Below are 24,721 nucleotides of genomic sequence, written 5' to 3' on the forward strand. Positions count from 1 at the left end.
GGAGTGTGGATTTTTTTTTTTGTTTAAAAACATGTAGGCTATGCTTACTTTAGTGCGGAACTTGGACTCGACTCGGATGAGTAGTGGACTCGACTCGGACTTGACTCTGATTTTTTTTTTAATGACTCGGACTTGAACACTGGAGACTCAAACCTGGACTCGGACTCGAGGCATAGTGACTTGACTACAACACTGAGCGATGGACTCTGCAGAAAGGCGGCGACTTCTGGGCGCCTCAGCAGCAGCTCCATCAGTTTATAAACCGACCAGAACCTGACGGAGCTGCTGCCGTTCCCGGTTCTCTTCCACTTTGTTCTAAAACCACCGACAGCAGACGGGGGGGAACATTTAGGAGCGACGGGAACTTTCCATCTGGACCTGCTGCCCAGGTGGCATCCTGTCACAGAACCAGGCTGGAGTTCTGCTCCTGAGAGCGACCCGTTCTTTCACAGATGTCTGTGGAACCTGCTGCTGGATTTTAGACGCCTGTAGCCGTGGAGGCGATCGGAGCGCCTGGTTTCCACTATTTAGACGGGCGAGCGAATACTTCTTTATTATAATGCATTTTAATGATTATAAACTCTTAAAAAAATTGTACTTTAAAGCAAACTAAAAAGAAATCTGCAGTCTGATGAACAACTACCATATTTAGATTATTTTTGCATGACGTGGAAAAAAAGTGTTAAAAGTAAAAAATAGGGTTCTTTAAAAAAAAAAAAATGTGCTTGTATATTATGTCCCAGGTAGCAGAAACCAGAATAAAGATCCCAGATGGAAATAATATCTACATTTTAAATGATTAAAATTACAGTATTTGATCAGCAGAAAAACATTTTAATGGGTTCAGATGTAAATATATGTGCAGAAGGACCTTATAATTAGCATACAGAGGTGTAAACATCACTGATTTATATGTTAAAGATGTGAAAATAATCTGTATGAAATTAAAGATTCAGTTTAAAAATGTTTGCTGTGAGGATCTTAATGGTTGTAGTTTATGAAAAGTAACAGTTTTTATCTCACAACCTTGGAGGCACTTAAAGAAAAAGAAACAGAGAAATTAGAGATGTCTTTTTTTTTTTTTTTTTTACTCGCTTTAGTTTAGTAAATCAATAAATAGAAACCAGCTTTATGAAGATGTAAAATAAGGACAGTAAAATACAAAGATGAAAAAAATTATATACAAACAGATTAGTGGTTTAAAAAGGTCAAAATAAACAAACTGGGAACCCGGAGCCGGTCCAGTCGGGCCGGCTGGTCGAAACAGTGCAGCAATAGAAACTGATGAGGTTCCAGCAACCGATCCGATACTTTAAATAATCTGCTAACAGTAAAAACTGGTGATTCTCATTTAAAAGCTCAAGATCCGTTGAGAAATGTGGAACATTTACGTAGTACAGGAAAATGTTCCGATATTTGTTCAAGTGCTGTCAGGCCCAAACGGAGACCTTTGGAGGGTGGGGGGAGTGCACTGCAAAAACGGATCTAAAAATAAGTAAAATGTTCTTAAAATGAGTATTTGTCCTTGATTTGAGCAGGTAAATAAGATTATTTGCCAATGGAATGAGTATGTCGACCCCTAAAATAAGATAATTAGACATTCTGCACTTGAAAAGAGGCGATGGAGATCAATTGTTCTTATTTTAAGTGCAAAAATCTTGTTCCATTGGCAAATCATCTTATTTTCCTGCTCAAATCAAGGACAAATACACTAATTTTAAGAACATTTTAATTATTTTAAGTCCCGTTTTTGCAGGGTGGGGGGTTCTGTTTGGGCCCCATCATTCCTCCACAGCTGATCAGGACCCTCAGACGTGCTCCTATCTGGGGGGCGCCATCGTACCGGACCGCTCAAAGTCCGTTTTAAGATCTCGTGTCGCTGCTTTGATTCCCCAGAAGCGCTTCGGCAGGGACTCAGATCGCCCGTTTGAGCTCGGAGATCCCCGATAAGGTCCGTTTCCCCTTAAACCTCCGGGCTTCTGGCTACGAGTCCAGAACTTCCGCAGGAACGACGTCCTCTCCGCTCCCCCAGCGCCGTCGCTTGGAGAGGTCACCGGCGATGGCCAGCGCGCCTCCTTTGAGGAACCGGACAAAGTTCTCGCCCACCAGCGGGCCCATGGCGTACATTCCCGGCCCGTCCGCCGCCAGCACCCTGTTGGTGAAGGGGTCCACGTCTATCGGGTTTCTCCGGCAGGAGATGGGCTCGCCCGGGCTGACTCCCAACGGGCGGCCGTTATTGTGGAGGAAGGAGAGATTAGGGTGGGCGCCGATCAGCACCAGCGCCTTGGAGACCTGGACCACCGCCTGCTCGCCGGAGTCTGACTCCAGGACGCACTTCCGGTCGGGGTGGAAAGCGGCGACCCGGTGGCACGGAAAGCTCAGGTAGCCGGGGTAGGAGGAAGAGGAGGACGGAGGGGGGTGCGAAGAGGAGGAAGGCGTGGAGTGAAGGTTCTGGGCCTGTTCTGGTGGGGACAGGGTGGACTGATGCTGCTGCTGGGTCATCATCTGATGAACCTGGGGGGGGGGGGGGGGGCCACAGAGATTAGATCTATGTTAGGATACAATCAAGAAAAAATCCACATTTCTTTATTCACTGCAAAAACAAAACTAAAAATAAGGGAAAAATTTTTTACTTATACATTTTTTTACTAATTAATTTCTTGAAATTAGTGTATTTGTCCTTAATTTGAGCAGGTAAATAACGCGATTTGCCTATGGAATGAGATTTTTACACTTAAAATAGGAACAATTCATCTCCATCATCTCATTTAGAGTGCAATATATCTAATTATCTTATTTTAAAGGTCAAAATACTCATTCCATTGGCAGATCATCTTATTTATGTGCTCAAATCAAGGACAAATGCACTAATTTCAAGATGATTTTACTTATTTTTAGTTTCCGTTTTTGCAGTGTTGTCAAGTTGGAGTACTCGCTGCAAAAAGGGAACTAAATGTGAGTACAATTTTCTTGAAATTAGGGTATTTTCCCTTGATTTGAGAAAATAAATAAGATTATTTGCCAATGGTATGAGTATTTTTACCCCTAGAATAAGATCATTAGATATCCTGCACTTGAAATATGATGGAGATGAATGCTCAAATTAAGCAAAAATACACCCATTTCAAGAACATTTTACTCACTCTTAGTTCCCTTATTGCAGTGCTCCATACTTGGACCTCTTTTTATTTTCATTATCAATGATTTACCGAATGTCTGCAAAGACCTTAATATGATGTTATATGCAGATGATGTTGTAATTTTTACAAATGCTCAGTCTGACATTGAAGTCTCAAAAAATACTAACATCAGCAGTCACATGTAGCGATGAGCGGCTTTTCAAATCACGTCTTTGACTAAATCCTCAAACAAAAGTCTGTGTGTTATTTATTTGAACCAGTTGATTGCATCATATAGGAAATTTTTTACCAATCTGTATAATATGATTGAATTTGACTTTGGAAAGTGCCTTGAGATGACATGTTTCATGAATTGCCGCTATATAAATAAAATGGAATTGAATTGAATTTTCAAAACGTCCATCTGCAAAAGTCTTGTCTGCATCCTTGTTGAACAGAGAGGAGCTCCAGTTTGTACATACATATAAATATCTTGGAAATTACTTTGGACTCCACTTTATCTTTTAAAAAAGCAACATGTAAAATATATAATTTTCTAGAATTGTTAATTTTAATATTCATAATTTCAGACAAATCAGGTTATCATTGCCAGAAAATGCTGCTAAAATGTTTTTTCAACCTTAAAAATGATAGCATCACTATTCAAAAAGGCTTTAAAAATATTCTATAGAATTCTCTTATATAGAACCTATGTCCTTTCGTCATTGTCCAATTCTCCAAAAATACAGGATTGTTAGTTTTGAAAATTTTAAAACTGCCTGTTCAAAGTTTAAGGTTTTAAATGGACTTGCTCCAAAACCTCTGGGAGAGTTTATGTAGCTATAAAATCCAGCCCTAGTGGAAAGGTAACAGGAGCGTCTGCTAGAAGTGACTGTCTTACCTCACAGACGCTCATTTAGTCAACAGATGTTTTCAAAAATTTGGAACAGCATCCCAGCTGTTAGAAGAGAATCTACTACATTCAGTTAATTTAAAACCAAAAAATGGCTCAAAGGAAGCAGATCTGTGATCACTAACGTCAGATTATTCTAATCATGGTCAGCGTTGTTATTGTTCCCCTATCTTTTATCCTATTGATTGACTGGTGTCTAGTGTTTTTTCTTATTGACTTGCCAGGAACTACAGATGTAAAGTAGCCTTCAGGCTAATTTTGGCATATTTTAATTTAAATGTCCCTTCTTAAAGATAAGGACACTGCAAAAACGGAACTAAAAATAAGTAAAATATTCTTAAAATTTGTGTATTTTTCCTTGATTTGAGCAGGTAAATAAGATCATCTGCCAATTGAATAAGATTTTTGCACATAAAATAGGAATAATTCATCTACATCATCTTATTTCAAGTGCAGTATATCTAATTATCTTATTTTAGGGGCCAAAATACTCATTCCATTGGCAGATCATCTTATTTACCTGCTCAAATCTAGGACAAAAACACAAATTTTAAGAACATTTTACTTATTTTTAGATCCGTTTTTGCAGTGGAGAAAAAAAAGCACAAAGCTGCAAACACCCCGCTGCAGCATCAGATCGAGGCTACCCCACATGCGCCTCGGCTCTGGAGTCGGCGCCTCCTCACCTTGTGGTACTCGGGGTAGAGCAGCTTGGGCAGCTGGTTGAAGATGAGCCCGGGGTCGGTGACCGGGCGCCTGAAGACGTGGTACACCGACGTGTTGAGATGGTGAGCGGCGAGCACCGCGTCGGCCGCCGTAAGCCCCGCCCCCACCACCAGCACGGGGTCCGAGGACCGGTCGAGCTCGCCGCGAGAGATGGCCGCCTCCAGCTCCCAGAAGGAGTGGCAGACGAAGGGCAGCGACTCTCCCTCCACGCCGAGCCGAGCCGGGACGTCGTGTGTTCCCGTCGCCAGCACCACGTTGTGGGCCAGCAGGGAGAAAGGCACCTCCTCTGCGACCGAGCAACCATCTGTGGGCAGGAGAAACCCACCGTCAACACTCCTTCCATCTTATAGCCAGTAACGGTGAAAATGTGTTTTTTTTTTTCCCTAACTGTACCTCCTAGAATTTCGCCCTCTCGCCGCTGCAGTCCCGACACTCTCCAGCAGGGGGGAGACCCGTCCTGCTCACCAGGCTCCCGGGACACCGAGGTGACGGTGGTGCCGCAGGCAAAGTTCTCCTCCAGGGACATCTGGGAGATGTAGTGCTGGTAGTAGGAGGCGATTTCTGCAGGCGTGGCGCGGTCATTCCTCACATTCCTGCAACAGGAACGACGTAAAATGAGCGTTTAACTAGGGCTGGGCGATATGGATTAAAAAAATAAATCTCCGATTTTATCATACCAAATCCGATTAATCAATTTTTTTCCTCCTTTTTGTTTCATAAAAAGAAATTAAAGAAATTATTTTAAAACCTTGCTTTTTATGTCAAGCATTTCGTCAGGGAGTTGACCTGAATTCAAAGTGCAACTAAAAACAAGCTGTGAAACATGCTTGTAAAACAAGATGGCAGCCGTGCCATTATAAACAATGAAAATATAACAAAACATTTGCTGCTAGTGGTATTACACATTGAGCTAAGAACAGGCTTCACTGCACTTGTGAACTTCAAACTGAGTTAAAAAAAAAGTAAATAAGTAAATTAAGTACCTCATATTATGGTACAAAAAAAAGTTTCTACTTAACAATATTTTGACAATACATTTGCCTAAACATTTATTCAGCATCACATGCTGTTTGTTCTCTTCATGGAAACCCAATGAGTGTATTGGCAAAATAAAATCCAGATTCTCCAAAAATTAAATCTTAAAGAATTGTAAATTCGAATTAATCGATTAAATCGATTTATCGCCCTGCCCTACGTTTAACGCGACACAGGGACAGATGGAGGCGAGGAGGCGACTAAAGCCTACACCTAAAGCAAGTTTTATACTTCATTATGGCATAACTCACTTTAATATACATGTGGTGAAGCGTTGAAACGTCAGACTATTTTACATTATCTCAATGTACTGCAGTTGTTCACAAATGTTTTCTGCTGTACCCCCACTTTGAAGAACCAAACATTTTTTTAGAGACGCCCAATCCAAACAAAATGGGTCAAAATGTAACTTATATTACCCAGAATCCCTTTTAAAAATATATAACATATATATGGGTTAGTTTCTAACATATAACAACCTTTTCTACCAACTGGAGCGTCTCTACATTGCTACACCTTTTTAATTATATAATATTAACAACAATATAAACGGCTTTTAGCCCAACTCTGTCACATTTAACTCGCTACGAATGGCAAAAATAATATCAAGCCATTAATATTGAAGATAAACTTCAGCTACATGAAGTTTTGCACTTTTTAGGGAGTTTATTAATAGTAATCGTCATACTACTGACTGCAGGCACAGACCAAACAGCAGGGGGCGCTGTGCCCCATGCAGTACCTCAACGCCGCCCCTAGGGGGCGCGTCCCACTATTTGAGTCGCACTGATGTACGATTTCATCTATTATCCACAACACACTCATAATTAAGCCAATTTAGGTTATCCACAAAAATAAAACTGATTTATAGGATAATCGCTTTAAATAAAACACCTTTTAGTTGAAAAGGGTTTAGTAATCGTAATATAACTTTGAACTTTTGGGCATTTGAAACGGTTTGATCCAGTAGGAGAGTGAGGGATATTTGGATTAATAAAGGTGGTTTATGACAAACTAATGCACTTTTTAGAATCGAAAGCCAAATATTAGAAGTAATAATAATAATAATATGGGCAGAAAGCCCATAGATCCAGTTTTAAGCTTAAATCAATAAAATAGACGGGTTCAGGTTGATAAAAGTGTGATGAACTCATTTCTACATGTTCTGGAGGCATAGGGTGAGTTATGGGAAGAGGTTTTATTGACTAAAATAAATAAGCAGCTTGAGAAGTCGCAAGATTTTAAAGTGTGCTACACAAATAAAACGTATTATTAGGTGGGTATCCAATTACAGATGGATGACAAATTTACTAACGCAAAGAAGAACAAGTGCCAAAATAGGGAGACTGTGAAGCTCCCCTTATCAAATAGAATATGGAGCTCCTCAGGGCAGAGTACTTGGTAAAATGTCATTTACGATCACGATCAATAATGTTTTTAGCAATATAAGCAAATCTATGGGTGTCTTAACATCTGAAGAGGATCGGGTTATTTGAAAAAGAAATACAGTTCACCATGCCAGAGTGAAATATCTCAAATTAAAGCGTAACAGGTAACTTATGACGCATCATCAATAACTGTTGGTGTAGAATGGAAACGGAAACTCCAACATCCTGGTTTTGTGTTGTAAAAATTTCCTTCGACTCTGACGGTATTTGCATGTTTACAGGATAACAGCAGATCTATTATTATGCTTCTAACTAGGGCTCAACAAATTTGGAAAATAATCTAATTGCGATTTAATGCAATAATTTTTTTCCAGTTTAATTTATCATGTCTTTTTAAACATATACAAACAACAAATCAATCTGTTTCATCACTGTGCAGACTAGGTGCTAAAAGAGCCGTTGCGTCTCAACTCGGAGCAGAAATATATATATTTCAACCAAAAATTTAGATTTGATTTTGACTTTTCTCTGCGTTAACCACAAGCAACAAAAATGGCCTCTAGACAAAGATGTTTGTAAACAAGGACTATTTAAAACAAGAACTTTTAATGTTTTTATTAATCAGAATATTATTCAAGAGAACAGCTTTTAATTGATTTGGACATCAATCCTTGTTGAACATAAAGTGCAACCAACAAACCAGTCTACGTATTAAACTGATTGACCAGAACTTAATTCTATGGTGAGATTCCTCCAAGGTTCTGGAAAAACAGTTTGATTATATAAACTCTAAAACAAGTAATAAAATTAGATTATCACACTGCTGCAGCTTTTTTCCCATCAATGTGGAGCAAACCCAATTTAAACATTAACTACACACACTGCAAAAACAGACTAAACTAAACATAAGTTAAAAATGTCTTGAAATGAGTGTATTTGTGCTTTTTTGAGTAGGGAAATAAGATAATCTGCCAATGGAATAACATTTTTGCACTTAAAATATCTCCATCAATTTATTTTAAGTACAGTATATCTAATAATCTTATTCTAGGGGTAAAATTACTTTTTCCATTGGCAGATAATCTTATTTTCCTGCTCAAATCAAGGGCAAATACACTCATTTCAAGAAACGTTTACTTATTTTTAGTTCTGTTTTTTCAGTGCACTTAAAGGACGCATCTGATCCATTAATTCTTATATAGCCAAAAATTGCAGACCTCTGCCATTTGGAAATTGTGTTTTCTGTATTGCAAATGCGATTAATTGTGCAGCCTCTACTTCTAACCACATAATTTAGTGATTTTTCTTTTGTTTTAAGTCAGAATTAGGCCAACCGTTCTTCATGATACAACTAAAAAGGCAAATAAACCATTTAGCTGCTTCCGTTTCGGCTTCCCAACAACCGTTTTAAAATGTGTAGTTATGTATAAAAGGGGAAACGTTTGGACTTCACATGGAGGGATCTGCGTTTGTTATCAACAGAAGGTGAGTGTTTGACGGGGATCAGACCTGCGTTTGTCTCTCATCCAGTCCTTCAGCTTGAGCCCAGGAAGCTCCATCCAGTTAGCCAGACTGAGAGTCAGCATGGAGCCCTCCATGGCCTGGAGGGGGACACATGAAAACGACCATCAGAGACGGCGAAGCACGGCCGGCGTCGCACCCTCAGCTGCCTGACACACTTACGTGCCACGCTCCTCCGGGCGGGCCCTTTCCCAGAACCAGGTGAGGAACGGCGCGCTGCGGCTCGTATCGCCACTCCAGCGGGGAGGTGTGGTCCAGACCGAAGTCGCTGTCCGGCAGCAGCAGCGAATCGAACAGCACCGCCACGGGATTGGACGACCGACCCTCCAGTCCCTCGCAGAGGTACTGCAGGTCCTGCGGAGAGGCTCGGTTCAGATTCGGCTCGGAGCAAACGGGGGCGCCTCATGCCGAGACCGCCTGGGTTACCTGCTCCAGCAGCGACAGGTGAGGCCGCTCCGCCAGCTTACTCTGCAGCAGGGCGTTGGGGTGCCATCCCTCAGGCGACAGGTAGGGGGTGTAACCCGACAGCAGGTAGGACAGGCAAATGCCGGAGGGGCCATTACCTGAGAAGCAGAGCGAGGTGGATGAGGAGGGGAGATCCGCAGGAAGTGTCTAGCTTCACTGACAGGGAGGTTCTGGTGCTAATGTCAGCCATAACGAGCCATAATGAGCTAAAAACAGTCATAATGAGCTAAAAAGAGGCACAACGAGCCATAACGAGCTATAACGAGCTAAAAGAGGCACAACGAGCTAAAAACAGTCATAACTAGCCACAACGGGCTAAAAGAGGCACAACGAGCCATAACGAGTCATAACGAGCTAAAAAGAGCCATAACAAGCTAAAAAGAGCCATAATGAGCTAAAATAGCCATAACGAGCTAAAAAAGCCATAACGAGCTAAAAAGAGCCACAACAAGCTAAAAAGAGCCATAACAAGCCACAAACCGGTAAAAAGAGCCATAACGAGCTAAAAAGAGCCATAACGAACTAAAATAGCCATAACGAACTAAAATAGCCATAACGAGCTAAAAAGAGCCACAACAAGCTAAAAAGAGCCATAACGAGCCACAAACCGGTAAAAAGAGCCATAACGAGCTAAAATAGCCATAACGAGCTAAAAAGAGCCACAACAAGCTAAAAAGAGCCATAACGAACTAAAATAGCCATAACGAACTAAAATAGCCATAACGAGCTAAAAAGAGCCACAACAAGCTAAAAAGAGCCATAACGAGCCACAAACGGTAAAAAGAGCCATAACGAGCTAAAAAGAGCCACAACGAGCTAAAGAACCATAACGAGCTAAAAAGAGCCATAACGTACTAAAATAGCCATAACAAACTAAAATAGCCATAACAAACTAAAATAGCCATAACGAGCTAAAAAGAGCCACAACAAGCTAAAAAGAGCCATAACGAGCCACAAACTGGTAAAAAGAGCCATAACGAGCTAAAAAGAGCCACAACGAGCTAAAAGAGCCACAACGAGCTAAAAGAGCCATAACGAGCTAAAAAGAGCCATAACGAGCTAAAAAGAGCCACAACGAGCTAAAGAACCATAACGAGCTAAAAAGAGCCATAACGTACTAAAATAGCCATAACAAACTAAAATAGCCATAACAAACTAAAATAGCCATAACGAGCTAAAAAGAGCCACAACAAGCTAAAAAGAGCCATAACGAGCTAAAATAGCCATAACGAGCTAAAAAGAGCCACAACAAGCTAAAAAGAGCCATAACGAACTAAAATAGCCATAACGAACTAAAATAGCCATAACGAGCTAAAAAGAGCCACAACAAGCTAAAAAGAGCCATAACGAGCCACAAACGGTAAAAAGAGCCATAACGAGCTAAAAAGAGCCACAACGAGCTAAAGAACCATAACGAGCTAAAAAGAGCCATAACGTACTAAAATAGCCATAACAAACTAAAATAGCCATAACAAACTAAAATAGCCATAACGAGCTAAAAAGAGCCACAACAAGCTAAAAAGAGCCATAACGAGCCACAAACTGGTAAAAAGAGCCATAACGAGCTAAAAAGAGCCACAACGAGCTAAAAGAGCCACAACGAGCTAAAAGAGCCATAACGAGCTAAAAAGAGCCATAACGAGCTAAAAAGAGCCACAACGAGCTAAAAGAGCCACAACGAGCTAAAAGAGCCACAACGAGCTAAAAAGAGCCATAACGAGCTAAAAGAGCCACAACGAGCTAAAAGAGCCATAATGAGCCATAGCGATCGATAAAACAAGAGTGATAACGAGCCGGACCACATACAGCATGACGCAGCAGGTCTGAGCGCCTCTCGTACTAAACCTGATGACGCAGCACGTGCAAAAAGCAAAAAAAAGGGCAAATAAATCAGGATTTTCTTTTGTTACTTTCGCTTCCTCGTTTTTGCACAGAATTAGCAGCAATCCCTCCTCTTCCCCTGTGGATTTATTTCCCCTCGTTCTCCAAAAAGCCTGTTGCATTACAGTCTGAAGGCTTAGACCCAACCCTGTAATTAACTGTTTAGTTATTAATCTTGAATAAAAAAAAAGACGAAAAAAAAAAAAACAGCACATGTGCCGCGACCATAAAGGTTATTTCCTCGTTTCGGGTAAAACTGCATGAACTGTTATGGCGACACGAAGCCCTCCTCTGGGGTTTCCCCCTCAGTCCTTACCGACGATCACAACGGGGATGATCTCTCCAGACGTGGTTTCTTTATCCTGCAGATCCATTTCTTCTGAAAGAGAGGGAAACAAACGGCCGTTAAGGACACAAACATGACGTCTCTTCGCTCCGGGTCGCTGCCGTTTCTCTGTGGTCGGAGCGGTTCGTCCGCCTGACCTCGAGGTTTAATGCGAAAGGTGCGAGCTCCAGTAAACAGAGACGCTCAGAGACCACAGCGCAGCAGGAAGGAAGTGAGCGCGAGATGATATGTCGACTTTTTCACCTCGTTCTGAACTCGGTTTCTTAGATTACAGACATTTGAATCCAAGTCGAAGGCCTTTTAAATCGCATCGATGCAAGAGGCAGCACAGACACAAAGAATCCTGGATTTAAACCAAAAATCTTGTTTATCTTGAACATTTTGTCTTTAATTTCACCTTTGCAGCCATAAAGCAACGCAAAATGTTGCTGATTTTCCACTAAAACTCGACTCAAATAGTCATTTCAGAAGATCAGCAGACAACTCCGAAAGACGTCACCACAATTTGCTGGAAAGTGCATCAGTATTCACACTCTTCAAACTTTCTCACAGTTCTGTCCCATAAAAAAAAGGGTTTATATGACAGAACAAAACTCTAACTTTAAAGTTTAAAGTGAACTTTAAAGTGAACAGAAAGTTGCCCTTTGTTTTTAAAGTAATACAGCAGGTGGTTTAGGGTATAATTTTAGCAGTTTTTCAGATCTAGAGCGGACGAACAGCTGCAGTGAACAAAATGCTCTCCCTTTTTGAGCATTGGTTATTTAGCAGTATAAATATCCTAACATTCAGCATCAGTGTTAACAGTCAGAAGCACAAAATTACCCCAAAGAAAGAGAAAACTAAATGTTTAAGACCCAATTAACTAACTCATATCCTATGATCTTCATCATATCATCATTAGGTGCATAGATGTTTAGAAGGGATATCCTCACCCCTCTGATGGGCCGCACCATACAGCCACAACTTATAATTACAACGCATTTCTTAATTTCTGTCGATACAATATTGATACACTGCAAAAACGGATCTAAAAATAAGTAAAATGTTCTTAAAATTTGTGTTTTTGTCCTAGATTTGAGCAGGTAAATAAGATTATCTGCCAATGGAATGAGTATTTTGGCCCCTAAAATAAGATAATTAGATATACTGCACTTGAAATAAGATGATGGAGATGAATTATTCCTATTTTATGTGCAAAAATCTTATTCTATTGGCAGATTATCTTATTTACCTGTTCAAGTAGGAAAAATACATGAATTTTAAGAATATTTTACTTATTTTTAGTTCCGTTTTTGCAGTGTATAAACAAAACAAAAGCCTCAGAAAGGCTGCCAAGAATGGCCACAACAGATGCCGGCCATTCCAAGTATTTTTGCCATGTTTATAAAACTCCTCAAATATAACGTTTCAGAAATATTTGCGTTAAAAAAAAAAAAACATAAAATGACATAAAACCAAGACGGTCATTGTAATCATAGACTGTGATGTATATTTAAATATTGGAAAGGTCAAATCACCTTTTTTTAATAAAGATTCTCTCTCTCTCTCTCTATCTATCTATCTATCTATATATAGTATTGTGGGTGGAGGCCTGCAGATGTAAACAAACTGCGGTGGAGTGGAGCTTTTAAGTTGGGAGGATTCGTTGCAAAAAAAAAAAAACTTCAAGCAACCTGAAGCTCGTTTGTTTTTGTTTTTTGCTGCAAAGTGAAGAAGCAACAAACTAAAACTCAACTTCTCTACTGACTCATTTGTCTAGCTGGGTTAAAAAAAAAAGAAAAAAGCCAAAACGAGTGGAACCAGGTTCTCCGTTTCCCCTTCAACGTTTCGGATCGTCTTCTTACTGAAAAGTGTTTCATAAATTAACTTTCTGCCGCTCCTCCACAGTAAAACTCCTTTAGAGGATTGTGGGTGGGCGGAGGGTTTGCTCGCCGACGGCCATGAGGTCAGCCATGATCTCACTCATGCACCCCCCCCCCCCACCCCTCCTCCAGAGGGCCGGGCCCGCCGAGGGCAGCGGTGTCGGTTGACTTCCACAAACTGCCGAGTCACGCTTACACAGGCGAACGCCGACACGTGAGGAAGAGGACACATGAGAGGAGGAGGAAGAAAGGTTTGAGTAAGAGCAAACTGTAAGAGAAGCAATAACAAAAAAAGGGAAAGAAAAGAACCAGAATGAGAGGAGGAGGAACGGTTGGGAAAGATTTAAAAAAAAAAAAAAAAAAGGAGGGGTGTTGTATAAGTGCAAAGGCAAATTTATCTGTACAGCACATTTCAGTACAGAGACAATGCAAAGTGCTTTAAATGATTAAAACATAGGAAAATAAGTAAAAGCAAGTTGGAATAAAATGTAGAAACAAAATAGAACCTGGTAAAATAGAGACTAACAAATATAAAAAACAGCTGGACTACAAAGCGTTTCCGTCATGTCATGCTTTTAGGCCGATACGTTTCCTCATGAAATCAAACTTTCCACCCTGGGTCAAACTTTGCCTTTAACCCATTATATGGACTTTTCTGCTTCCAGACCCTCTTCTGTTTTTAATTTTTATAAATTTTTTTTAAGGTCCTGGCTTGAAACCCCAGACATGAGTGGGTCACTGCGCTCCGTGGAGCCGCCGGGGCTTTTAGTTTATTCCCTCTGTGGAACAAAAAACGCTGAAGTTCTGCCCGGTCAGAAACAGCGACGAATGATTCCTGCGTCAGACCTCTTTCAGTATTTGTCCCCCAACAAAGAGGAATTTCAGGCCTTTTTAAGTTTCACTTTGACGGCAGACGGGACGTGAACAGATACACAAGCGGGTCCCGGCCTGCACACTGCAAAAACAGACCTAAAAATAAGTAAAATGTTCTTAAAATTACTGTTTTTTGACCTAGATTTGAGTAGTTAAATAAGATGATCTGCCAATGGAATGAGTATTTTGACCCCTAAAATAAGATAATTAGACATCCTGCACTTGAAGTAAGATGATGGAGATGAGTTGTTCCTATTTTAAGTGCAAAAATCTTATTCCATTGGCAAATCATCTTATTTACCTGGTGAAATCAATGACAGATACACTAATTTTAAGAAAATATTACTTATTTTTAGTTCTGTTTTTGCAGTGCAGAGACCAAACCGATGCCATCAAACTCTAATCTAATAAAGGAGCCGGTCGTTTACGTTTCCAACTCTAAGCTGCAGCCTTTACAGCGAGGGTCACCAACATGGGGCCCGAGGGCTCCAGGTAGCCCCCCCCAGCACCACATGTAGGGCCCTCAAGCCTGTTCAGAAAGTAGCACAGTCCTCCAGTGAGCTGCATCTAAAGTGTTATTTTATTCAGCTGCTCTTCCTTTTTTTTTTTTTAATCATACTTGCATCTACATAGATTTTTTAAAAATTACAAAAGCATTAAAGACATGTTCGTATTAGGCAAAGTTAAGGTGAGCGTGGCCTCCTGTTGTTCAAAGGTCAGCGCAGGTACGCTGCAAAAAAGGGAACTAAAAGTAAGTAAAATGTTCTTGAAATTAGAGTATTTGTCACCGATAGATACAAAGCAATCTGAAATCCCCCAAAAATCATTCAGACAGGCCGACCGCTTTACTATTGGCTTTTCGTCTTAATACTTAGATTTTTATTGTATTTGCACCGAATGGTTTCGACTTTACCAAAAATGCTAACCTTAAATATATATGTTTATTTTTCCAGGCAGAACAGGTGGAGGTAATGTTGCACTTCTGAAAATCTGATAAATTTTGAAAACAATTTTAGTTTAGATTTAGTTTGCTTTATTTATTTATTTTTTTGGTTTTGGAAAACTGAAATCCAAATATACCTAAAAGTTACCTAAAAAAACTCACCTGGCTATAAATAAGCACTTAGTCGACTAAAATTAAAGAGAATACAGATGATTGAAAGACATGTTCGTATTATGTAAAGTTAAGGTGAGCGTGGCCTCCTGTAGTTCGGCGCAGGTACGCTGCAAAAAAGGAACTAAAAGTAAGTAAAATGTTCTTGAAATTAGAGTATTTGTCCTTGATTTGAGCAGCTAAATAAGATGATTTTATTATGTTAACCCTTAAAATAAGATAATTAGATATGCTGCACTCGAGATAAGATGATGGAGATGAGTTGTTTCTATTTTAAGTGCAAAAATCTCATTCCATTGGCAGATTATTTCAACACGTCTGCTAGAATCAAGGACTATTAAACTCATTTTTTAAGAAAATTTTGCTTTCTTTTAGTTCCTTTTTTTGGGAGTTCCCGTACGTCTCCTGTGACGCTCGGCCCCGTTCTCCAGTGGCGTTGCAGAACCAAAGCGCAGCAGATGCCCAAACAGGAAGCTCCTGTCATTGTGAGCCGCTCAGCCGATGTTTATTTGACTCGACGCCACGTAGGAAGTCGTCCTTCCACCAGATTTCCTTTCATCGCCTGCCTCCAGCGGACGCAACACAAATAATCCTTTAATCGGTGCAATTAACACCACTATACAGTAACACGAACTTAAATCCCTTAAATGCTCCTTCTTAAAAAATATATATACATCTTATTCAGCAATTTTTGATCGGTGTTTATTTTTCTTCTTCGTCTCTAATCTAAAAAAATAAACATCCAAATTTGTAGATTTACATTATATAAAAGAGAAAGCGACAACATCTGTATATGATAAAAAGGCAGTGAATAAACAATAAATAAATCAGAGAATTGATTTGCAATGGTTCAGTTTAAATTAGCCAAACTTATGCAAATTTAATATAAAATAAACAAATGAATGGAATAAGGACCCAGGAGGAAGAACAACAAACGGCTGATGCGATGCGTTCAGGGACCGTAGGTTCTTTTCCTGACTGTGGCAACAGACAGGAGAACTATATTTCTGTAACTTTAGACAACATCAGATAAACGGAAAGCCTTCCCACCGCGGAGCGGACACGTCGGCGGACCTGCGGCCCGCCTTCGGTCGAGTCCAAGGCCGTTCCTCTGCAGGCGCCTGGGTTATGTCACCACGGTAACCCGACACCGCTCAGTGCAGGAAGTAGGCGTGTAACGTCAGCGAGGGCACAATGAAACAAAGTCACCGCCGTGTTATGTAACCTGCAATCATGACCAAAGGCTCCCGTGCAACGACTCCCAGATCAGAGGGGTGAAAGTTTGCTGCTGCTGTAAAACCACAAATTTTCTCTTGAGTTGTTTCCAGGTCCGCATCACCTTGGTTTGTTTAATACTTTTTTTTTTTTTATTTCTTGAACAAAACCTTTGCTTGAGAAACAAAAAGTTAAAACTTGTGCATCTGAAACCAAGGTTTGGATTGCATCACAATAATAAAAGTTAAAACTGTAGGAAATCCAGCCAAACAGATTAATGTTCTACTCATTCTTGGCCGTTTTTATACGGTTTACAATCTAACTTAACAATTTAAGCTGAAAAAGGGCAAGACTTTCAGCAGCTAACAGGAAGGCTGAATAGGGCTGGACGATTTTATATATATATATATATATATATATATATATATATATATATATATATATATATATATATATATATATATAGTGCTGCGGGAAACACACACAGTGTTTCCCGCTCACACTGTCTTTACTCACGATACCGCCTCGCCAACATTCCACAAAAAAAAAAACTAACTTGATATGCTTGCATGTTTATTTGACGTTAACACTTGTCTTTTTGTTGTTGATTTCTCGCGTGCATATAGTGAATGGCAGGGAAAAAACAGGCAAAAATACATGGATCTCAAGTGTACGATATTTTTAAATTATGTGAGGGAGATTTTGTTTTTATGAAGTTTACAGGGCTTAAAATGCATCTAAGCATGGAGACTCCTGCTTCAGTCATGCTGGCTGCCTCTGACATAAGATGCTAACGACAGCCTAAAACGTGCAGCATTTCTTAGCAAGTCTCCTAAGATGTTTTAGGAACGCAGGAAGCTGACACATAGGAGCATTTTCAAAGCGCACAAACGAGGAATAAAAAGCAAAGAAACGTCAGGAACAAGGCCATCCTTGCTCTGCAAAGCTACGCTATGCTTCCGTCCCGCAAACTTAAAAACTACTTCCCCGTCGTCGTAACGCTATTAAAGACGCGGCTGGAAGCCATCAGAGCCGATCTGCGATAACGCCTCCCAGGATGCTCTGCAGACGCTTCTAGATCCAAAGTGTTTTAACCGCGGCTAGTTTTGTCTGGGAACCCCGCATTAAGAACCCTTTAGGTATCCCACAATCCTTTGTGTGACGTGACGTATCAGCATAGCCACGGAAATTAAGGAAAATGTCCAGTGAGAAGAGAACACACACTCATTTTCAGAAGGCTGTAGACCCGGATGTGAGTAGAATCATCCGTGAGTGTTTCCGTCTTTCAATTCAATAAAATTGTATTTATTTAGCGCCAATTCACAACATTTCATTTCAAGGCTCTTTCTAAAGTCAGACTCCATCAGATCCTCCAGGTTGGTCAGAAAGTTTCCTCTCTAAGGAAACCCAGCAGGTTGCATCAAGTCTCTCCAAGCAGCATTCACTCCTCCTGAAAGAGCGTAGAGCCACAGTGGACAGTCGTCTGCATTGTTGATGGCTTTGCAGCAATCCCTCATACTGAGCATGCATGAAGCGACAGTGGAGAGGAAAATTCCCCTTTAACAGGGAGGAGAACCTCCAGCATCTTACCCAGATAAATCCCCCCCACCCCACCATGTCTGATCAGAAGCTTGTTGGTAGCAATCAGCTCCATAAAGCCTTCAGGTAGCCTCACAGTTGTGTCACAGCGACGTGACTTAAAGTTAAAAGAACGAGGGGAAAGTGAGACTACGTCCACCGTCCTTCCAGCAAACAACAAAACGGACCGGCGTCACCGATAGATACGAAGCAATCTGAAATCCCCCAAAAATAATTCAGACAGGCCGACCGCTTTACTATTGGCTTTTCGTCTTAATACTTAGATTTTTCTAGCCTCGTGAGACCATCCTGATCTCGCGAGCTTTCAAGGTTTCACTCGCAGATCAGTCTGGCTACTCTCCGTTAAAGAAAATTTGGAGCCGTTCACCAAACGAACGTCCAATCAGCGTTGGCTTTGAGGCGGGTTGAGGTGTGACGCAACAAGAAGCGCGACAGTTCAGTCTAAAGAACATGGCGGCTTCAGCCGATGAAACTAGCGTTAGCGTGGCTATCGAGCAAGTTTTATCGGAATTACAGAGTATTTCTTTGCTGAGCTAACGAGCCTTTACCTGCAGCAGCAAGAGTAGCTTGGCTTGTGGTTGTGTTTTCGGCTTGTGGTTGTGAAGCATGTTGACGAGTACGTCATATGCTTCGTTGATCTGATTGGTTTATTTGGCCCGTCTATCACCAACATAGGCCAATCAGCTATCCAGTATTTTCGCCCCTTCCCAAAATTACTTCAACGGAAGGTTTCCAGATGGATATGCGGAGCAAATCTATCTGGCGGAGTCAGGTTAAGATTTTTATTGTATTTGCACAGAATGGTTTCGACTTTATCAAAAATGCTAACATTAAATATATACGTTTATTTTTCCAGGCAGAACAGGTGGAGGTAATGTTGCACTTCTGAAAATCTGACACATTTTGAAAACGATTTTAGTTTAGATTTTGTTTGCTTTATTTTTTTTTTTTCGTTTTGGAAAACTGAAATCCAAATATACCTAAAAGTTAATCTGTGCATCAGTATATAAAAAAAAAAAAAAAAACTCACCTGGCTATAAATAAAACTATTTCACTTTTTTTTTTTAAAAAAGGACCTGAAATAAGCATTTAATGGACAAAATTAAAGAGAATACAGATGATTGAAAGACAAGCCAAATTTTCTGTTAAAATAAACCCTGGAGACGTCGTCTCTGCTCCTAAAGTAAATAATTATTGACGCCTGACAGCAGGAGACGTCGTGTTAGTTTTGCTGCTACTTTCCTGACAATTTTTCATTTCGTTTCTGTTTCTTTTATACTTTTAATTCTTTTTTATTGCTCACACTTATATTTTTTTAATGTGTCCCTTTTTTTCTTCTGTTTTTTACTTGCAGCAAAACTTCACTGAAACGTACGTTTTAAATGCGCGGCTGAATGATAATACAGTCCAAGTCTAAGGAAGGCTTGAAATAATTTTTAAGAGCTGATCGAGCATCTTTTCTGCAGCATTAAAAAAATAAAAAAAATTATAATAAATAAACTAATAATAAATAAATAAAAAAAAAAAAAATATAGATATATATATATATATAGATAGATAGAGAGTATATATCTATATATATATATATATATATATATATATATATATAGATATATATATATATATATATATATATATATAATAAATAAAACATAAATAATAATAATATAACATAACCAGTGGTTTCCACACCACGCTGCCCTGCGTGTTTCAGATGCTTTATTCAACAGGGAAACATCCAAAACACGCAGGGCAGCGCAGAACCACCATCCAGTCACGCAGAGACTGTTTTCTGCTTGAAAACTGCTTTCTTTTAATCAAAACTAGATGATAATCACACTTCCCCATTCCTGAGATGCTTGTGAACTTTGATCTCGCTCCAGCGTCTTCGCCATCATCACGTAACTCATCCAGAAAACAAAAACAATGGGGAGGGGGAAAGAAAAAGAAAAAAACGCTATATTTATGGGAATCTGAGATGGTGAAGATTATCAGTCGATCCAGATCATGATCAGTCCAACAACAACAAAAAAAAGTAAAAAAAACCAAAACTGGACTTTTTTTTTTTTCGAGGTTTAAAGACGTTTCGCTTCCCATCCAGAAAGCTTTCTCAATTTAAAGGGGTGGACCAGTTTTGGTTTAATTTGCATGTCATCTATGCCATAACAAAGCCTTTTTTGGGCCATATTATAAAGCTTGGACCTCCACACTAATCCAGACGTTTTGAATTGAGAAAGCTTTCTGGATGGTAATAATAATAACAATATAGTAATAATATGGGAAAAAAGTCCAGTTGTTTTTGTTGTTTAACGTTTTTTGTTTGGAATTTGAGTTAAAACCAAGGACGAAAATGAATGGAAACGTACAGCGTCCTGCACACGGCGTTCCTGGTGTGGCCTCCATAAGCGACGACAAGGACGGACAGAGATAATAGAGAACAATATCAGTCCTGTTGTTGCATTATATATTTGGCTCCACAGACATGCATGAGCTGCTGGAGTATGGAAATGAGCCGGTTATCAGAGAAGCAAACAAATACCTCAGTTCTCTCTCTCTCTCTCTCTACATAAATAGGAACTAAAATCGTATACATCAGCAGGAATTCATCAGAAAGAAGCCCCAACTTGTGTTATTTACTATTAATATTCAATCTAGTCCCTTAGCTCTAAACTGTCAATACTTGCATGATATAATTTATAAAAAGAGAACAAAAACTTTAAATCTGAGCTTCTTATAATAATAATAAAGACTGGTTTATATAACAGGGCATTTAAAACTAGTCAACAGAGTAAGAAAAGAAAATAAATCTGTAAAATAACTGTTAGAATTATTTATATACGCTTATTTAATAGAGCGTAACGCCCCTGGCAGTGGTCCAGCGGTCTCCTTGGATATGTAACCCTGCGTGCGGACCACCCTCCTGCCGACACGCCCACCCACTCAGCCGGCCGGTGAGCTGCACCCTCCGCCCGATAATCCATCCGAACAACGGCAGCTCCATAACCCCGCTCCCCGCTATGCGTTAGCCGCTCACAGCAGCAGACCGCTGCCACTTACCTTATCCTCCCTGTGGTCGAGCTCCTTTGCCGGACTTTCAGACGCGTCTCGTCTCCTTCTGTCGGTTCTCGTCGCGTCCGTTGCTCGGTGTGTCACGTCGCAGCCCCACGCCAGCCTTTCATTCAGTCGCCCCCTCGTTAACTCCGCCCGTCTGCTGCTCTGAGCCCAACAGCCAATCAGCGGCGGCCAGCCTGCACCCACAGCCAATCAGAAACAGCGCAGGCGAACTCTCACGGAAAACCGCGGTGTCACGAGGAAATAAAGATCGTTTATGTATGCGAGATGCTTCTAGCGCGACAATCATTAAGATTAAGATAGTAGCGATAAAAACAGATATTTATAAAGGTTTTATTGCTGAATGATTATTTTAAGATATGATTTTTCGTGATGGGCTGTACAGTTTTTCATACTTTTTTGCACTTGTCTTATTTTCTCTCTTTTTTGTTGCCTTTTTTTTTCAAAAGTCAGCAGCACCACCGCACAGCATGAACCTGCTAGCGGTTAGCATCTTTGAGGAAGCCAAGCCCACCTCTCTCATGAAACGTGGTGTTTGCACATGTGGGTCAAGTGCGGTTTAACCTGTCACTGACTCTGCTACTAACACTCGTTTAATAACCTACATTTACAAATAAACAAACAAACATGAAAGCACACCCTAGATAGATATTATATATGATGAATATCTTCAGATCTACAACAATGAAATATTAATTATAATCTTTATTTATCATTGCAACTTGCATTCCAATAAAATTTGTCTTCTGCATTTAACTCATTCATTAGGGAGCAGTGGGGTGTTCAGGGACCCCGAGTGGCAGTGTGTAAAAGTACCACTAAAAGCAGATCATTCCTGATTAAACAAATAGATGACAAACAGTCCAACATGGCCACATTATAGGGAAACACTTGTCAAGTTTAGTTAGAGCAAATGTAAAGGACAGATAAGACAATGTTTGCAACAAGAACAGAGCTGAAAGTTGCAGAGCGATGACATTATGTCTGGAACGCCTGGCTTGGAAATCGTTATTCACCCAAAACAAAAGAAGTGAGAGCTAATTTTATAGCTCAAAATTGAGTTAACTTTTTTTTCTTTTTTTAATTTGCGATTTATCGTGCAAAGAGGCAAAACCCAGGAGAAAAGTCTGCGACTTGACAAATGGACACTCTGCCCAGGAGTTTAAAAGCCTTCCAGTCTGCTTGTAATTCACCATATTGTAGAAAAACGACTTTTGACAGAGACTGTAATTTGAAACACTAAGATTCTATTAGCACTATTGTTCTGACGTGCACAGACATTAGCCAGCACATTCCTCGTCCCAGCTGTGTTACCACAGTAGTTTATTTTATTGAGGCGTGCAGGTATCGAGCAAGTGTCATATTTCAGTGGCTGTTTTACTCTCCCATGGATGATGCAGCTCCTTCCTCTTTCATAAAGGTTTTAGCCTTCTGGTTGATACAGTTAAATTAAATTCCATTTTATTTATATAGCTGCAATTCACAACAGGTCATCTCAAGTTTCCTCTCTAAGGAAACCCAGCAGGTTGCATCAAGTCTCTCCAAGCAGCATTCACTCCTCCTGAAAGAGCGTAGAGCCACAGTGGACAGTCGTCTGCATTGTTGATGGCTTTGCAGCAATCCCTCATACTGAGCATGCATGAAGCGACAGTGGAGAGGAAAACTCCCCTTTAACGGGGAGGAGAACCTCCAGCAGAACCAGAACCAGGCTCAGTGTGAACGCTCATCTGCCTCCACCCACTGGGGCTTAGAGAAGACAGAGCAGAGACACAGAAAGCACAGAAGCTCACATTGACCCAGGAGTACTTTCTATGTTAGATGGTAATAGAGGATGATCTGCCTCCCCTGATGATGTCACAGCTAACAGAACACCAGACCAGGTATACCTTCTATGAAGAGAAAAATGACAGATAACAAAAAGTTAAAAGATTAAATAACAAACAATGCAGATTGGAGAGCAGTAGGAGAACTCAGCAGAGTGAGAGAAATAGATCCTGATGTCCTCCAGCAGCCTAAGCCTATAGCAGCATAACTATAGAGATAGCTCAGGGTAACATGAGCCACTCTAACTAGAAGCTTTGTCACAAAGGAAAGTTTTAAGATTAGTCTTAAAAGTAGACGGGGTGTCTGCCTCACGGACCAAAACTGGGAGTTGGTTCCACAGGAGAGGAGCCTGATAGCTAAAGGATCTGCCTCCCATTCTACTTTTAGAGACTCTAGGAACCACCAGCAGACCTGCAGTCTGAGAGCGAAGTGCTCTGTTAGGAACATACGGGGTAATCAGAGCTCTGATATATGATGGAGCTTGATTATTAAGGGTTTTTATACGTTAGAAGGAGAATTTTAAATTCTATTCTTGATTTAACAAGAAGCCAATGAAGGGAAACTAAAATAGAAGAAATATGATTTAAATGACATGTCTTGGTCAAGAATAACACCAAGATTTTATACTTTATTACCAGAGGCCAAGTTAATTGCCATCCAGATTAAGTGATTGATTAAGAAGTTTATGCTTTAATGATCTTAGATAACCTTTTTCTGTTTCCTCATACATCGCCTGTAGAGATAAAGACAGATAATTTCCTTTCATCAAAGACCAAAGAAAGACGAGTTACACTCATATTTTTCGATTAAAGAAACTCAGGTTAAAGCATCGATAAGTTTACTGATGCAGACGTGAAATTACAGAAAGGTCATCCTGTTTGCAGCAGTCAGCATTTATAGAGACAAGGTCTATTGCATCACGCTTTACAACACGGCCAACGTGCTATAATGGGTATGTGTTATGCAAACTGTCATTACACCCTTGTTCTGTTTATTTTGACCACTTATCGTCTGCAGTCCTTCTCACAGTTGCTTGTTGGCACAACAGATCAAATCAAAAGTTCAAGAAATCAGAAATCACGGCCGCTCACTGGTGCAAACACAAACGTCGACACAAATCCCAGAATAAGTTGTGGTTGTTTTGTAATTTCCGTCTGATTCAACAGATTTAACTGGAACTAATCTGTCAGTAGGCTGTCAGCGCCTCTGCTGCTCTGCTGGGACCGAGCTGAGTTCAGTCAGGCTCCCTTCTTCCCAGAGGACGACTCTATTCCCCTTTCCTTCAGTCATGAGGACGTGCATCTCATGAATCCTGCTCAGTTCAGCTTTTCTTCTGTTTCTAGGTTCACAACATGCCGTGTGATCGGGGTGGATATCAAGTCGGCCGGGAACAATTTGTCCCTGAGAACTATTTAAATACACGCCTGCACTGAAACGGTGATTTGTAAAGAGACTAAAAGATGAAAGTTGAAATCCAGACAGACCTGCTTGACAGATCAGGAACCTTTCCAAATGACAATCACATATAAAGATGGCGTTTTAATAAAAACGGTTCATCAAAACTTCTATCTTTTTTATTTTATTCTGTCCAATGTGTAATATGTTTTAATAAAAAAAATATAAAAACAATTTTAGTTATTTTTTTTTAGACAAAAGAATTGGGTGCCCAAGATAATGAAAGGATTAGATATTTTTCTTTAAATCCAACACATACATGCACCTTCACTGATATAAGGCTAAATGTACCACAGCTGGTTGTTCTTCAACT

General features: G+C 40.2%; 1 protein-coding gene across 2 annotated transcripts; it reads right to left on the reverse strand.

Moving 5' to 3' along the window:
- Positions 1 to 1,747: 1,747 nt before the first annotated feature.
- On the reverse strand, positions 1,748 to 21,272 carry osgn1 (oxidative stress induced growth inhibitor 1). 2 transcript variants are annotated; one of them, XM_021312852.2, is made up of 8 exons: positions 21,115 to 21,272; positions 11,365 to 11,424; positions 9,129 to 9,265; positions 8,865 to 9,056; positions 8,691 to 8,782; positions 5,152 to 5,351; positions 4,719 to 5,062; positions 1,748 to 2,514 (listed from the first exon to the last, which is right to left on the reverse strand). In XM_021312852.2, exons 2-8 carry the CDS (start codon positions 11,420 to 11,422, stop codon positions 1,984 to 1,986), a joined length of 1,554 nt encoding a protein of 517 aa, XP_021168527.2. In that variant the 5' UTR covers positions 11,423 to 11,424; positions 21,115 to 21,272; the 3' UTR covers positions 1,748 to 1,983. The 2 variants fall into 2 exon arrangements, with proteins under 2 accessions (XP_021168527.2, XP_012711893.2); XM_012856439.3 differs by having other exon boundaries at positions 11,365 to 11,427.
- Between the last annotated feature and the right edge of the window lie 3,449 nt (positions 21,273 to 24,721).

The sequence above is a fragment of the Fundulus heteroclitus genome, chromosome 20 (assembly GCF_011125445.2).
Source record: "Fundulus heteroclitus isolate FHET01 chromosome 20, MU-UCD_Fhet_4.1, whole genome shotgun sequence".
NCBI lineage: Eukaryota > Metazoa > Chordata > Actinopteri > Cyprinodontiformes > Fundulidae > Fundulus > Fundulus heteroclitus.

Excerpts from the sequence above, each read along its gene's own strand:
- osgn1 (XM_021312852.2), bottom strand. The coding sequence starts at position 11,422 with ATGGATCTGCAGGATAAAGAAACCACGTCTGGAGAGATCATCCCCGTT. Across the intron at positions 9,266-11,364 it reads CATCCCCGTTGTGATCGTCG|GTAATGGCCCCTCCGGCATT; the intron begins GTAAGGACTGAG and ends TCTGCTTCTCAG. Across the intron at positions 8,783-8,864 it reads CGCCCGGAGGAGCGTGGCAC|GCCATGGAGGGCTCCATGCT; the intron begins GTAAGTGTGTCA and ends GTCCCCCTCCAG.